This window comes from Gekko japonicus, unplaced genomic scaffold (genome assembly GCF_001447785.1).
Source record: "Gekko japonicus isolate JY-2015 unplaced genomic scaffold, Gekko_japonicus_V1.1 scaffold182, whole genome shotgun sequence".
Lineage (NCBI taxonomy): Eukaryota > Metazoa > Chordata > Lepidosauria > Squamata > Gekkonidae > Gekko > Gekko japonicus.
In genome coordinates, this window is record NW_015173128.1 from 1,385,358 (window position 1) to 1,400,424 (window position 15,067).

The 15,067-nt window shown below is 48.5% G+C and overlaps 1 protein-coding gene across 9 annotated transcripts in view; it reads right to left on the minus strand.

The window, feature by feature from the left end:
* Positions 1–6: 6 nt before the first annotated feature.
* NCOR1 (nuclear receptor corepressor 1) overlaps positions 7–15,067 on the minus strand; it is a 160,187-nt gene continuing 145,126 nt past the window's right edge. For 8 of the 9 annotated variants that reach the window (XM_015422051.1, XM_015422057.1, XM_015422055.1 and 5 more), the window contains 4 exons: positions 10,215–10,268; positions 7,141–7,362; positions 2,052–2,234; positions 7–885 (listed from right to left, as the gene is read on the minus strand). In XM_015422051.1, coding sequence (XP_015277537.1) covers positions 698–885; positions 2,052–2,234; positions 7,141–7,362; positions 10,215–10,268 — 647 coding nt within the window. In that variant the 3' untranslated portion in view covers positions 7–697. The remainder of the gene's footprint in view (positions 886–2,051; positions 2,235–7,140; positions 7,363–10,214; positions 10,269–15,067) is intronic. The other variant, XM_015422058.1, reaches the window with a different exon arrangement.

Genomic DNA, 15,067 nt, shown 5'->3' on the forward strand with positions numbered 1-15,067 from the left:
GGAATAACCAGCACTGACTCGTGAAGAGCAGTACTTGGGAGACCAGCTGAGGATGCGTGGTGCCTTGGGGGGGCGCGGGGGGGCGTGGACAGAGATGCCCACCTGGAACACCTGAGCATGAATGCGCGATCCTTCCTTCATTGCAGTGACGGCATGAAGGGCCTGATGTTCTAGGTGGCTTGCGCCTTGAAAAGATTATGAACAACCTATGCTTGAGAAAATACTTTTAAAAAATATATATAAAATGACACCCCCCCCCAAAAAAAATGGTTTATGCAATGATTTGAACATAAGTACACCAGATACTCTAAGCCGGGGAGGGAGGGGGGGAAATAACCACTGCAGAAAATTACTCTATTTACATAAGAATGATTTTCTTTTTAAAGACATTATGTTATGGTTCTCTTTACAAATAAGATGTCGTTCAAGTCCTTTTTAAAAAAACTCTTTACATATTTAAGTTTCAGGGTGCTGGCTGTTCCACGCGCAGCAAGGAATCTTCCGAAGGGGGCTGGGCTCCAGAGCAGATTCCCTGTGGCGGCTTCATCTGGCACATCCCCCCCTCCGCTCTCTTTCAACGTCTTTGGGCACGTATCGTGGTGTTGTGGTTGTTTTTTTTAAAAAAACCCCAATCATCAGCCTTTCGACCCCGCAAAGGACTCCAGCTTCTTCCAAAGGTCCCCTTCCCCTCCCCCGGTCAGTCATCGCTGTCTGAAAGAGTCTCGTATTGTGCTGACAAGAGGGGCGCTGGCTCTCGTTCCCATATTCGGTTGGGTTGGTGAGAGGCGGCCTGGCTGACGGACTGCGGGGCGCAGGCCATCGAGGTCGGAGGCGTGCTGCTCAGCATGCGCATGGTCAGAGGGTTGTACGGGAACTGGGTAGATCCTACAAGGTAAGAGAAAGGTTGCATCTCTGGTTAGAGTCCCCCAGTCCACGAGGGACACCCATCTTAGAATCCCCCAGTTGGGGAGGGACACCCATCTTAGAATCCCCCTGATGGCGAGGGACACTCAGCTTAGAATCCCCCAGACGGCGAGGGACACTCAGCTGGCAGTGGGGCCAACTCCACAGATGATCACTCCCTCCCCTTTGAGACCTGCTGGGAACCTGGGGGGGGGGGAGGGGCTTGAAACACACACAGGGAAACCATATTCACTCTGCTGTCACCAGTTTTTAGTTTTGTAGGATGGCTCTGCCACCAAGAGGTTCCCTTCCCCTGCCTCAAATTTCTTAAAAACAATAAAGGTTTTAGAAGATTCATTTAAACAAGAAACCCTCTCCCCTTCTCACAACTTGGGCCTCCCACCCCCAAAGCAGAAACAATGGGGGAGAGGAGGAGGGAGGGAGGGAGGGAGGGAGGGAGGAAGGAAGGAAGGAAGGTAGGAAGGGAGGGAGGAAGGAAAGAAGGAAAGACCATCCATTTTCCTTCATATGTCTGCAATGAAAAAGGGAGGGAGGGAGGGAGGGAGGGAGGGAAAAGGTTTCTCAGGAAACCCTAGAAAAGAGCAGTTATGTTTAAAATGGGGAAATAATGCAGCCTACAGTCCCAGATGATTGGCCTTACCCAACTCAGCCCTCGATTACCAACAGGTTTCCCAAAAACCCAGCGTGCTGGAGTGGTTAGAGTGCCGGACTGGAGGAAGCCAGGTTCAAATCTCACTCAGCCATGCTGCCCTCGGGGTGACATCGGGCCAACGACTCACACTCAGCCTAACTACCTCATAGGGGTGTTGTGAGGAGGAAGGAGGGGAAGGAGGAGAAAACCATGTGTCCCAGCTCGGGGGCAGGGGCGGAGAGCACAAATGAGCAAATGCACTTTCCCGTGGATTGTGCCCCATGACACTTAGAAGAGACAGGAGGGGATCTTGTGTTGGCGCTGAGCGCTGAACCGTCCTTTGGGACCCTGGTGGCTCACCCGTGATGACTGACCACAGGCATCTTTGCTGGAGCAGCATTTGCTAGCTGTGTGACGCCTGACATGGGGGGGGGGGGCCCTCTGCAACTTGGGCCTCCAATTCCATCTTGCTCTCCCACCTGCTGGCGCTGCTCACCTGTCGAGGAGGGCCTGTCTTCCCACGACCACACGGGTGTCTGCCTGTGATAGTCTCCCTCTGAGTGCACCGACGAGACAGACGAAGGCCTCTCTGCTCCCAAATAGCCCTGCCCGGGAATGGGCGACTTAGACTTCCGGCTCCCGGATTTGCCCATCAGCTTCTGCTTGCTGACTCCTCCTCCTGGAAAGGGTAACCGAGTCAGAGTCGGGCTGTTCGGCCTGCAGATGCCTCTGCTGCAGAGCCCCATGCACCGTCAAGGGCATGCTCAGGATCCTGCATGCACATGTCGCATGGCTCATTTCAGTGGAGGGATCAAATCCCTTTGGACGCATCTACGCTTACTAGACTTCCCGAGCAGACAAAGTGTTGGTGGCTTAAGCTTCTTTCAGCGGCCGGCTCAGACGCTCCTGACCACCGCCAGGCCTTCTTTGGGGACGATAGGGAAATCTGCATATTTATTTATTTCATTAGATTTTTTTTTAGTCGCTGCTCACTCAGAGGGTCTCGCAGCGACACATAACATTAGAAGACACCCATCTCAAGAGATGGCAGGGGGAAGCATGCTTATGAACACACGTGAAGTTGCCCTGTATTGAATCTGGCCACCGGTCCGGACTATTCCTACCGGCAGTGGCTCAGACAGAGGCTTTTCATATCCCCTGCTGCCTGGTCCTTTTAAACTGGAGGTGCTGGGGGTTGCAACCAGGGACCTTCTGCATGCCAAGCAGAGCCACAGCCCTCCCAGGGGGCTACACGGAATTCAGAGTCAGAAAGGCTAAGGAGATGGAGAACGGATGCAAACTCTGCGGTGGAAATGGAGGAGACTTATTTTTAATGAGGCTGGAGAGCAGCTGTCATAGGGGTCGAGGTGTGCGCTCTTCAAAGAAGGAATAATAATAATAATCTTTAATAATAATCTTTCAATTTATTAATTGCTCAATCCTGCAGAGCTTGAGCACTTGGGAACGCTCCAATGGCTATCTCGGAGCTTTTTAAAGCCACCTCTGTGAGGCGGAGGGCGTTGCACATGGCAAGTCCCAGTTTCAAATGCTCGGCATCTGCTCAAGGTGCTGGGTGTGATTTTTCTGTGCTGGAGAGAGACCCCAGATGGAGCGCCCAGTGAGACAGACCAAAGATTTCAGGCTCAGCAAAAGGCAGCTCTGGAATTTCATCACCCACTGCTAATGGGGACAGAGTGGGGAGACTGTCTGGGGGCGGGCTTGCCTAAAGTTACCCAGAAAGTTCATGGCAGAGGTGGAATTTGAACTATGGACTTCCAGGCGCCCTCTCCACACTCCACCAGCTCTAGAACCACAGGAAGAAATGCAGTTTGTGCAAGTCAAATCCAAGAGTGTTTGGAATGACGAGGTATCCCCACCACCACCACCACTTGTGCAATACCATAGCCCAACTCACAACACTGTACCAACAGCCCCTGCAGAAGGTGAAGATGAGACAGCATTTGCATCTTAGATGGAAATGTTCTTTTCCCGGGCCCTCAGAGTCAGCCTTAAGAAAAAGACCCTGTTCTGCAGCCTTCCAGAGGATTTCCGTGGAAGGTGTCGATTGACCAAAACTAAAAACCTCTTCCAATCCCTGGAGCAGTTCTGCCCATTTATTCAGAGCATCTGCTAGATTTTTTAAAACACACAAACACACACACACACACAACAAGAACCAAATGTGCTACACAAGACTTATTAAAAAATGCCAGGCAGCCAGGATAAAGTATGTGGGGGAGCGTGGCAAGTCTGAATGAATGAATCATTGAATTCTATCATAAATCAATCACTGACTCAGGGCGCTTTTCCTCAGCCTTACCAAGAGGCAGCTTATCCATTCACTACTTTAAAAAGCCATGCCTACAGAAAAATGACGTGGCCATTACTGCCCAATCTCTAATGTTCTCCTTCTAGGCCAAGAGACTGAGAGGGCAATAGCAGACCAACACTAGGTCTCCTTGGATAACTCATCTGTTTGGGACCCCTTTCGGGCTGGCTTCAGTCTGGGCTGCAGAACAGAGACGGCCTTGCTGGCTTTAGTTGACAACAGTCTGTATACGGACAAGGAGCCATGCCTCTTTTTTGCTCCCACCCCCGGTTTATCTGCAGCCTTTGATACAGTGCATCCTGCCATTGTGTTGAGACGTTTGGAGGCAGAAGTTGTATCAGGGCATGTGCTTTGGACTGGTTCAGTACTACCAGAGGAATCACAGTGTAGATAACACAACAGCAAAAGCAACCTCTTTGAAACACAACACTATTACAATCACCGACGAGACCGATTGTGAGCGCATGCTGACATAGAGAATTATACATTGTAGAAAATACTTCACCTTGACTGTTGGGTGAGGGGGTTTTTTTGCTAACAAATGATATCTAAGTATTGCAATTCTAGTAATTAATGGTGCCACTAGATAGCCTGTGATTTCTTGTAGATGCTCTGCCAGTTTCCTTTACTGAAGAAGGGACCAGATTGCTGCAACTTGAGAGTTAACCGGAAGCCGTGTTCCCGCTAAGCTGAGTTAGTGTGAGCTAGCACAGTTTTTTAGCCTCCGGCTCACATATTTTTGTCTTCGCTCAGGAAGGAGGGCTCCAGAGCAGACTTTTATGCCATAGTCAAATTGCTCACTCACAACTTTAATGCCAGTAGCTCAGAAAGTAGAACTTTTGCTCACAGGAGTCCACAGCTTAGAGGGAGCACTGACTGGAAGCCCGTTTTGTTTGCGCTTTGAACACTGTGCAGATTTTGATTAATTCTACTTATAAATTTCCCTTGGACTTTTCCCTTGTGAGGGTTTTCCTGTATGGCGCTTTGATACTGGATGGGAATAACTATATTTTTGTATTGGATGTCTTATATGGAATACTGGAAATAATCAATGCACTATAATAACACTCTGAGTATATATAATCTCTTTTTACTTTTGCCTTTATGGTAATAGTGCTGTGTTTCACAGTGGTTGTTATTTCTGCTGTTGGGACTGGTTCAAATTAAAGTGCTGCCATTGGAAACCAGCTGTCATTGGTGTGGGGTTCCACAGTATGCAGTCCTCTTCCCCGCACTGATTCAATCTTTATAAAAAAGCCCTCAGGAGAAATCAGCAGTCGCTTTGGATATGGATGCCATCAGTATGCTCTCAGGTATGTATCGCTCTATCCAAGTCTTCTGGCAACGAGGCCGAAGTCTCAAGCCACTGTTGGACTGCGGTGGTTAAACTGAAACTGAAACGGAATCCAAACGAGACCAAAGTAATGCTAGTTAGGAAAGCTGAGTCCTTGAGGGACACTGTACTTCCCCACTTTTAGTGGGGTTCGACTGACCCTTGAGGACTCGGTCAAGAGCCTTGGGGCTATACTGGACCTAGCATGACTGCGAGAGAAGCAAGTTAATGCAGCTACATTAACACTTTCTTCCAGCTTAGTTTAGCCCAGAAGATGGCCCCCTACCTGGACTTGGCTGAACTGGCCTTCTGGATCCATGCCACAGAAATACTGAGACTAGACTACTGTAATGCACTCTACATGGGTCTTGCCCTTGAATTCAACTCAGAGACTCCAGTTAGTAGAGAACGCTGCAGCTTGGTTATTACCAGGAATTATCTGGAGCATGATTATTACACACATTCTGCAGTCACTCCACTGGCAACCTATCAGTTATCGGGTTCAAGTCGAGATGCTGGCTATAACCTTCGTGGCCTTGTACCCATAGGTCTCTGGGACTGCCATGATCTGCTATGAGAGCTTTGCTCATCTGACCAGGGTCTTCTGCGGGTGCCACCCTTCAAATGGGCAAATCAAAAACCACCTGTACATGTGGCATTCTCTGCCGTGACACCCACAGTGCGGAACGGCCTGCCGGAGGAGGACAGGGAGGTTCTCATGCTCCTGTCATTCCACAAACTATGTAAAAGTGAATTATTCAGGAGGGCATTTCTAGAAATGTAATAGGACTGTATTTTAATGGAATGGTTCAGGGGAGCATTCTAATAAAGGCAACGGAAAGGCTACGGTGTACATCAGGGGGCGCCAAGGTGCCCACCAACACTTTTTCATACCTGCCAAGTATTTTTAGGAAGTTGGTGGGGCCAGGTGGGGCTTTTGCCCAGTAGGGTTTCTGATAGGCTGTGCAGATTTTTTTTTAAACATTGGTGTAAGACTTGGGCATCTGGCATTGGGGTGGGCTGGCTCGCTGAAACGGTTATATTGTCTACACCTGATTTATTCTGCTTGCATTCTGTATCCTTATCACTGCCTTCACCTGCCATTGCATTCCTGGGGGGGGGGGAGTGCATGTAGTGAATTAGGGAGGCTTGCTTGTTAATTTTCCTAAGGGGCCCCAAGACATCTTTCACACGAGAAATGTCCTTGGAGTAAGACTGTGTCTGGCTAGATAGTGGCTATATATCTTTCAGAGTCACTGTAGTAATGGTGATAATGATATGCATGGAATTTTGGGGTTTTACCTATATCTTGACTCTCCCACTTTGGCAACTCAGTCCTAACAAAGAGCCTGTACCCACAGCATCTCCTATCTCTAAATAAAGCATTCACTGCCAAAGTATGTGTGGAGAGTGATTTGACTGGGAACCTGACAGTTCGTTTGGCAGCAGCTGCCACCACAGCACAAGGATCTGCACTGTGTGACTGAAATTAAGATGTGGCAGCCATTTTGTGGCTGGCTCCGCCTACTGTGGCAGCCATTTTGTCGCTGTGCCCACAATTCCATGTCAAAGGTCCAAGTGTGCCTTGCAGGCTCACAAAGGTTGGGGACCCCTGGCATGCAGCGTATTATTTTCGCCTACAGGTGTTACCCTCTTCCTCTGCATCGTCTTCTACTTAAGTAATACCATTATCTGCACTGTTTTAACATATTACATCTAATACTTTTTTGGCTTGTTTCAAAGGACTGACACCATACACCGCATTGAGTCTCAGTGTCGCGGGTGGATTATAAAGAAATCAAATAAAATCTGTCAAATGGCAAAGCCAGAATATGCTGTGATTGAAATGTAACCACTGTGCCCTTCTTCACCCTAGTCAAAACGGACCCAAATCCTCCACAGAGCCATGCAGTGTCTTCTTACCCGGATTGGGGGATGGGTTAATATCTTCCCTCCGGGATTCGCTGTTTGTGGACAGAGCTGAACTAGAGCCGCTGGACGCCAACCCCATGGGCTGACCCAGGACGATGTTGTGGTCCTCCCCTTTGTCGTCGAAGTTGCCCATCAGCGCCTTGCGGATAATGTCCTCCAGGCCCAGATTGCTGGCGGGATCTGCAAAGGAATGACCTCGAGCACTGACTGGACCTGGGAGGAGGAAGGAGACATGTGGGGAGCAGGAGACAACATACACCCCGGGGCCGGGGAGGAGGTGGTTTGAAACAGGGACCAAGACAGAAAAGAAAGAGGCAGGGGAGGGAGAGAGGGAGGGAGAGAGTGCCAAAAGGTGAGTACAGTTGATGCAAAGCTCCAAGCTTTAGCCGAACAAACTCTGAAATGGCTGAAAAGTCAGTCTGACATGCGAGCAACTGAACGTTAGAGCAAGGCCGACTGCACCGTGGGGGGTCAGGCTTGTCACATGCATGGAGAAGGGATACTGGGGTTTTTTTGTGTGTGTATTAAAAAATAAATGAGGGAGCAAAGAAAGTTAACACAAGCATATACGCAGGTGGGACAGACTCGGCTCCTGAAATACCCACGGTTCAAAGCCACCAAACTTCAGGGAGCTCCCTTGGCACGGCTGTTGTCACAGATAATTGTTTGGTCTTGAGGGCTGAGAAACTCTTGCACATCTGCCGGGAAGGCTTGGCTTGCTGCAGAGGATTCTGGGATGTGTTCCAGGGCACAGCCAATGGCTCAAGCAGGGCCTCGGCCAGTCTTCCAGGGCCTCAACGTATCTCTGAGTGAACCAAGAATTGTGCCCCGAATCATATCCTAGATTCTGCTGCAGTGTTGGAAGTAAGCCCGGGAGCAACGCAGCCTCTGAACGCAGAGTCTGAAAACTGCAGGAATAAGGCCAAGCTTTCCAGGTACTGGAGGCTGGTTCTCCTTCCATTCAAGTAGAAATCATGACTTGCATGTCAAATTACTCTGTTCTCCCCACCACCTGGGAGGTTTCGCATCTCCAAAGGCAGGTAGAGAAGACCAGTGGAAATTCTGTTTTGCGCGCACCAGAGCGCATGAGGGTGTTGGCCCCCATCCCGTCACTCTCACGTCTGAAACCGTATTCGGCCTCTGAGAAACTGTGGATCCAGAATGCGCTGCCAGTTTCATCAAGCACTACGCCCTGAACGTCCAAAAGAACATCAATACTGGCATGGGACGTCAAATTCTGTCTTTGGCTAAGCAGTGATGGTCCTGCCAGCACCCTCCTCCAGGTAGGCTACTGCTCGCTAATCTCCCATTGGTGTGAAGCACAGAGACCACGAAGAAGATAAAACAGGTTGCTTACCAGTAACTGGTGATCTTCGAGTGGTCATCTGTGCATTCACACCACCCGCCCTCCTTCCCCGCTGCTGTCAGCTTCTACATTTTCGATTAGGAGTTGATATGCGGCGGTTTGTAGGAACTGGTGGGATGCCTGCGCCCACCCCTCTGGGCATGCGCAGTGGGGCTCCTGCGCTTGCCTGAGGGAATGGGCGCGAAAATCCGTTGAAAAGAGCTTGCTACACCACCGATCGATCCAGCGCAGGTGCACTAGATCCCATTGGTGTGAATGCATAGATGACCCCTCGAAGATCGCCAGTTACTGGTAAGCAACCTGTTTTTCCGCGTGAGGTTAGCAGGCAGGATGGAATGGCGGTGCTTAGTGTGACCGGGGCCCTCTCCCAACCACACAGAAGGTCAGTGCCAAAATTAGAACATGCATGCATCCAGCTCAAAAAGGTCCAGCTGTCGGCAATTCTCCAAGGCCTCTGTCAGACAAAGGTCCCTCCCAGCCCCGCCTCCTGGGGCTCTTTTTCACTGGAGCGGGCAGGCCTGAATCTGGGGCCCCCCTTCTGCACGGAAACCAGGGGCTCTCATCCCCGAGCCACAGCCCCCTTCTCCTCACAAAAGATTCCGGGTCAGGAACATACAAAACTGTCTTATACAGCAGGGGAAGACAGACTCTGGGTTCTTCTAGGACTGGGCCGTCTCCTTGGACTGGCAGCAGCTCTCCAGGCGAGGCCTTCGCCTTCCATGGGCAATTCCAGAGATTGACATGCCAGGTGCTCTCCCATTGAGCCACGGCCCATCCCAAAACCCAGCAAACAGTGCCTGTCAATCAGGAGCATATGAGTGTGTTGGGGGTGAGGGATATGTGGGGTGGAATTTCTGAAACTCATGCTACGATTAGAGCTGTTCCTCAGTGGAACAGGTTTCTTGGGGAGGTGGTGGGCTCTCCTTCTTTGGAGGTTTTCAAACAGGGGCTAGATGGCTGACAGCAATGCTGATTCTGTGAACTTAGGCAGGTCATGGGAGGGAGGGAGGGCAGGAAGGGTTGCATCAGTGCTTAGTTCTCGTGGCCCTTTCTCACACGCCCAGAGAAATGCCGATCGCCACTTCGGGGTCAAGGAGCAATTTTCTCTAGGCCAATTTGGTTTTTGCCATCTTCTGGGCATGGAACAGCAGTCACTGGAGGTGTCAGGGGGAGGGTATTTGTGAATTTCCTCCATTTCCTGTGCAGGAGGTTGGACTAGATGACCCTGGAGGTCCCTTCCAACTCTGTGATTCTACTGTTGCCAGTGGAAACAGACAGGATTCAAGCCAATGTGTTTACTGCAGGCCCCAGAGGGTGAGTCTGTCTCCCACCCTTCTCAACACTGCTGAAACAGTTTTTGGTTTGTAACACAGAGATGCCTAAGTTTGGCGTTCTGCAGGGGCAAAGGACGGCTCTTCTCCTTCACACCCACAGCCCTCGTTGACATGCCTAGCTATGAGACAATATCAGGCTTCAGTGACATCAGTTCAGCTTCTTGTCCTCACCGCTTGCCAAGGAAAATGTGTCCTTTGAGCGCTTCCTTTCCCCTCACTATGGCGTTAACGTTTCTCTGGATTCTGTGCACCTTTCTGAATTTGAAAACGTCTGCTTGGGAGAGCAGGCCGCTGCCCGAGCAGGGCTCTGGGAACAAGAACAAGCCTCGCCTGGGGGGGCGGGGCGGTTTCACAGGAACACTTACCTGAGGTAGTGACCGCTGGCAGGTTAAAGATTTCCGTCCCCGGCTGAGCAGCAGCTGTTCAGAAAGGGGGGGGGGGGGAGAGAGAGAGAAAGAGGCACACAAACTTCAGTTAGCTAGCCAGCCTACAGCAGCCTGAATTAGTCTTTCTTGTCAGCTTTTGCTTTGGGGGGCTACGGAAGGAGAAAGGATTCAAACTACATTGAAAATGGGCAGGGGGGGGGGGAGACTGACTCTGTATGAATGTGATTCACCTGGAGTTGAGTAATTGGGTAACTCTGAAGTTCCTGAGTCCTCATGGCCTGACTGATGACTGTACTGCAAGAGGCCAGAGGCCTGCATCACCTACCCTTTGTTTCAGACACTGCCCTGGTCAGTGGCCTGCTTCCAGGGGTCTTAGCACTGACATACCAGCCCCTCGCCAAACAGGTCCTCGCCAGTGTTCCCTCTGAGCTGAGTTAGTGTGAGCTAGCTCACAGGTGTTTTAGCCTCTGGCTCACACATTTTTGTCTCAGCTCAGGAAGGACGGCTCCAGAGCAAATGACTTGATGCAGCGGCCAAACAGCTCGCTCACAACTTTAACGCCGGTAGCTTACAGAGTAGATTTTTTTGCTCACAGGACTCCACAGCTTAGAGGGAGCACTGGTCCTAACCTCCTGCCACACCCCTCATGGATTGTGTGGACAAGCCTCTTTGTGTGACACCCCCTCGCCACGGCTGCAGCCGCGATCTCCCCCCCCCCCCCGCGGGGGTTTGTCTGAATATCTGGCGGCCGGGGTACCCTTTCTTTCGGAACTGAAGTGGGAGGTACATTTCGCATACATATAGAAAAATTATTTTTTACGATGTTCATCAGTAATCATTCACTCTTCTGCTGCTCTTCTGAATGAGTCACGGACCCAACTGCCGGCTACCTTTCAGTGATTTGTGCAGAAACATGGATGGCCTGACCTGGAGGACAGATCATTTGGTCGTGTCTCGGGTTTGGGGAGTGTGACTGCATAATCTAATCACGCAAAATTATCTGCAGCTCCCCGACCCCGGTAGAGGCCGACTGGCAGCAAAGTCAAGGCCAGAGCACTAAGATCAGGCAGAGATACAGCAGACAGCCTCCTCTGCATATGCATATACGGAGCTCACAGGATCTTGGGAATACACCCTTAGACTCTCAGTATTATGGTCCCCCCCCCCACACTTTAAAAACCACTTAATTTAAATCAGTTTTAAATACACAGCCCCTTTATCCAGTGACCCCCCCCCCCCCGATTCTCTTCTTCCTTTCTGGCAGGTACATGTTTGATATTGCCAAGGGCAGATTAACCATTAAGCAGACTAAGCACGTGTGCTTAGGGCACCAGGGCCAAAGGGGGCACCACAGAGTTGGGGAAAGGGTGAAAAGCTTAGTTTGTACAGTATATTGTGTTATCATATGAATACATTTTTGTATTGCTGCAACTTGCATTGTCTATCTGGCCAGACAGGTCAACAACTAAAATGGACTGGGTCAGTGTGGAAAGGAGGGGGGCACCGAGATTGGTCAGTGCTTAGGGCACCGGTGAGCCTTAATCCGCCCCTAGATATTGCCCAATCCCAACAACGGTTTTTAACCTGCACAGAGATGCCGCAGGGGTTTGTACAGTCTTGCCCCTCCCCCTACTTTAACCATCACAGGATTTCCCCCAAAGTTACAATGCTCTGGCCAGTACGGGCTCAAAGCCCGGGGTGCGAAGTGTGCAGTGGCCAGAAAAATGACCCCATTTGCTAACTCTCCTACACATTCCCTTCTCTGACTGACTTCGGTAAAGTCACGGTTAGCACTAATGAGAATTTTACATACACATTGAAAATGAAATTGTGTTAAGAATTATTGTTTATAGGAAAGGGGCACAGAGGCAGTAACTTTTTACAAACGCAACTAATGTTCATCTTCACAAGGTCTCAGCTAGAGACATGAAGGTCTGAGAAAACAAAAACAACAACAGGACTTTTCCAGTTTTGCTCCACAGAAAAACTGGAAGTTTCAGAGAGAAAAATCTATATTTTCTCTTTTGGGATGAATGGAATGCTCTTTAAGACAAGCCTTGACTTACTCAAAATGTGAACATATTGTAATGGTCAATATTTTTAAGACTTTATTATTTAAATATGATTGTGTTCACAATTAATATGCTGTAATGTACGCGGTGATAATATACCATATAAAAGTTTAACTCAATTTCCAATTGGCTACCAGTCCAATTCGGATTCGTTGGGAAGGTCTACCTGAATAACATACTGTAGTTTGCAGAATTTCTGACCCATGTATGGAAGTCAAGAGTAATATCCTGTAAACCTTGTAAACCATGCTAGGATTGCCTTGTATTTTGAGATATTGGGAATATTGGTTGATGTTGTTCCTTGTACCTACCCTTTAACTTTTTCCTTTGTTTGATTTATCTATGTTAGGCCGAATAAAGGTTTTCTGTTTCTACTGTAGTTTCTCTCCTCTGAAATGTACGCTTTCTATTTTCAGTTTTTATTTTTTCCCTACGTCTCAAGACAGCCAAAGTGACAATGCCTTTGCACGTAACAGAGGAAAAAGCATCTGCGCCTCTTTCAGGCCTTAGGACTGGTCAGAGTCGCGGCTTTGTCTGCAGAAAACCACGGCATTTATGCTTTGCAATGTCTTAAACGTTACAAAGGGTATGGTTATGGTAAATTTAAAAAATGATACATTTTATGTTGTTAAAAGTAGTAACATAGGGCTTAAGGTTTGGCCACAAGCAGGGCTCTTTTTGTAGAAAAAGCCCAGCACGAACTCATTAGCATAACAGGCCACACCCAATAGCAGAAACTCATTAGCATATTAGGCCACACCCCTGACAGCACAGCTCATTGGCATATTAGGCCACTCCCCCACATTACCAGAAGTGTGCTCATCCAGCCACGCCCACCTTTTGCTTCTTATTCTGTTTACCTTGTTTGTGGTCAAAACCCAGGGCTTTTTTTGTAGCAGGAACTCCTTTGCATGTTAGGCCACACACCCCTAATGTAGCCAATCCTAATGAGTTTCTGCTGTTGGGTGTGGCCTGTTATGCTAATGAGTTCCTGCTGGGCGTGGCCAACTCAGGAGCCAGCTGGAACTCCGTTCCTGTGCGTTCCTGCCCAAAAATAGCCCTGGCCACAAGTACTGCACATCTTTCAACTTTCCCCGAAGTCTCAATTTCTCCCGTGGCTCCAAGATTTCCAGAAATTTTACCTCTCACTCTCAGACCATGACTCCTTACTTGTATGCTTTTTCCTTACCATATGCATGGATGTGCACTCCGCCCTCCCACCCCCACTTTCAAGGGGGTCTGAATCCACTGCCCTTTTAGCAAAAACCTCCAACACGCATGCATTAGGGGGGTGGGGATACTGAAATCTTGCTTAGCCATTGAAGCCCTGGCTGCAGACAGGTGGATACCTTAAGATGCACAGCCATGTGAATCTGTCTGTAGCAGCAGAAAAGTGGAAGACTCCAGTAGCACCTTAAAGAGTAACAAAATGTGTGGCAGGGTAGGAGCTTTCGTGAGTCACTGCTCATTTCTTCAACTCCATAGCTGTGAGCCTGGTTGTCAGTTGGATGGTATCTGAAGAAGTGAGCAGTGACTCAAGAAAGCTCATACCCTGCCACAAATGTTGTTAGTCTTTAAGAGAATACCTTGTGAATTTGAACATCTTGCCTTCAGCGATACTATTAGAAAGGTTTAATGGTATCCTATACTTTAATAGATTGAGGATGTGGTACTAACCAAACTGACTATACAGATCATATTCTTTTGGATTGCCCTGAATTTTCAGATTTGAGAGTTGAATTGATTTGTCCTTTGCTTAAGGAGGGCTCTCTCTCTCTCTCTCTCCAGAAGCTAAATCTTCTTGGTTATTATGGGACAAATACAAAGAAGTAATTTCATGGGTGGCTACATTTGGGAGTGGTTGTACTAAAAGCAAGCCGAAACTCAGATAGGAAACATTCGGCTTCCCTGTTAGTGTGTGATGCTCGCTGTTTATGATTCTTGTGGTGAAAACAGCAATTAAGAAGAAGATGCCATGAGAATACAGGGGCTGTGAAGTGACAAGGGAAGGGGAGAGGAAACTGACCACACACTCTTTTGGGATTAGTTCAGATCTAAAAATGCAACAGTTTAAAAATTGGATGTTTTTTCCTTAATTAAAACTGGATTTTCACTTGAAATTTGGGTGTGGGTGGGTTTGTAATTGTGAAGAGTCACAATTACCAGTCCACAGAAGATTCTGTTTTTGTTCTTCTGGGAGAGGCGCCCTTTGGGGCAGGACACCTGACTGCAAGAAACCCAGCCTCGCACAGCCATGCAACTGACAGCTGCCATTTTTAAATTTTTTATTTATTACAATATATATACAAAACAAGAACACATCAGTATTGCAGACCCTTCTGATAAATACGATATTGAACGTATAAGATGCAGAGAACGCCATACAAAAATACTTCTCAATTACGTTGCATTAGAGAAGTGGCTCATAACACCGAATTTAAATCAACCAACTACCAAACACATCATATAACTTTTTAAATGTCAGATATTAAGCAGGTTCATATGTGCAAGTTTTTTAGGAACCATATTGTGAGAAGCCAAATAACCTAATACAGGGAACCACTGTACTACAAATTTGGAATATATATCCATATTACTTTGAGTTATTTGATCAGTGATAAGAACATAAGAGAAGCCAATGTTGGATCAGGCCAATGGCCCATCTAGTCCAGCACTCTGTCACACAGTGGACAAAAATACCAGGTGCCATAAGGAGGTCCACCAGTGGGGCCAGGACACTAGAAGCCCTCCCACTGTTGC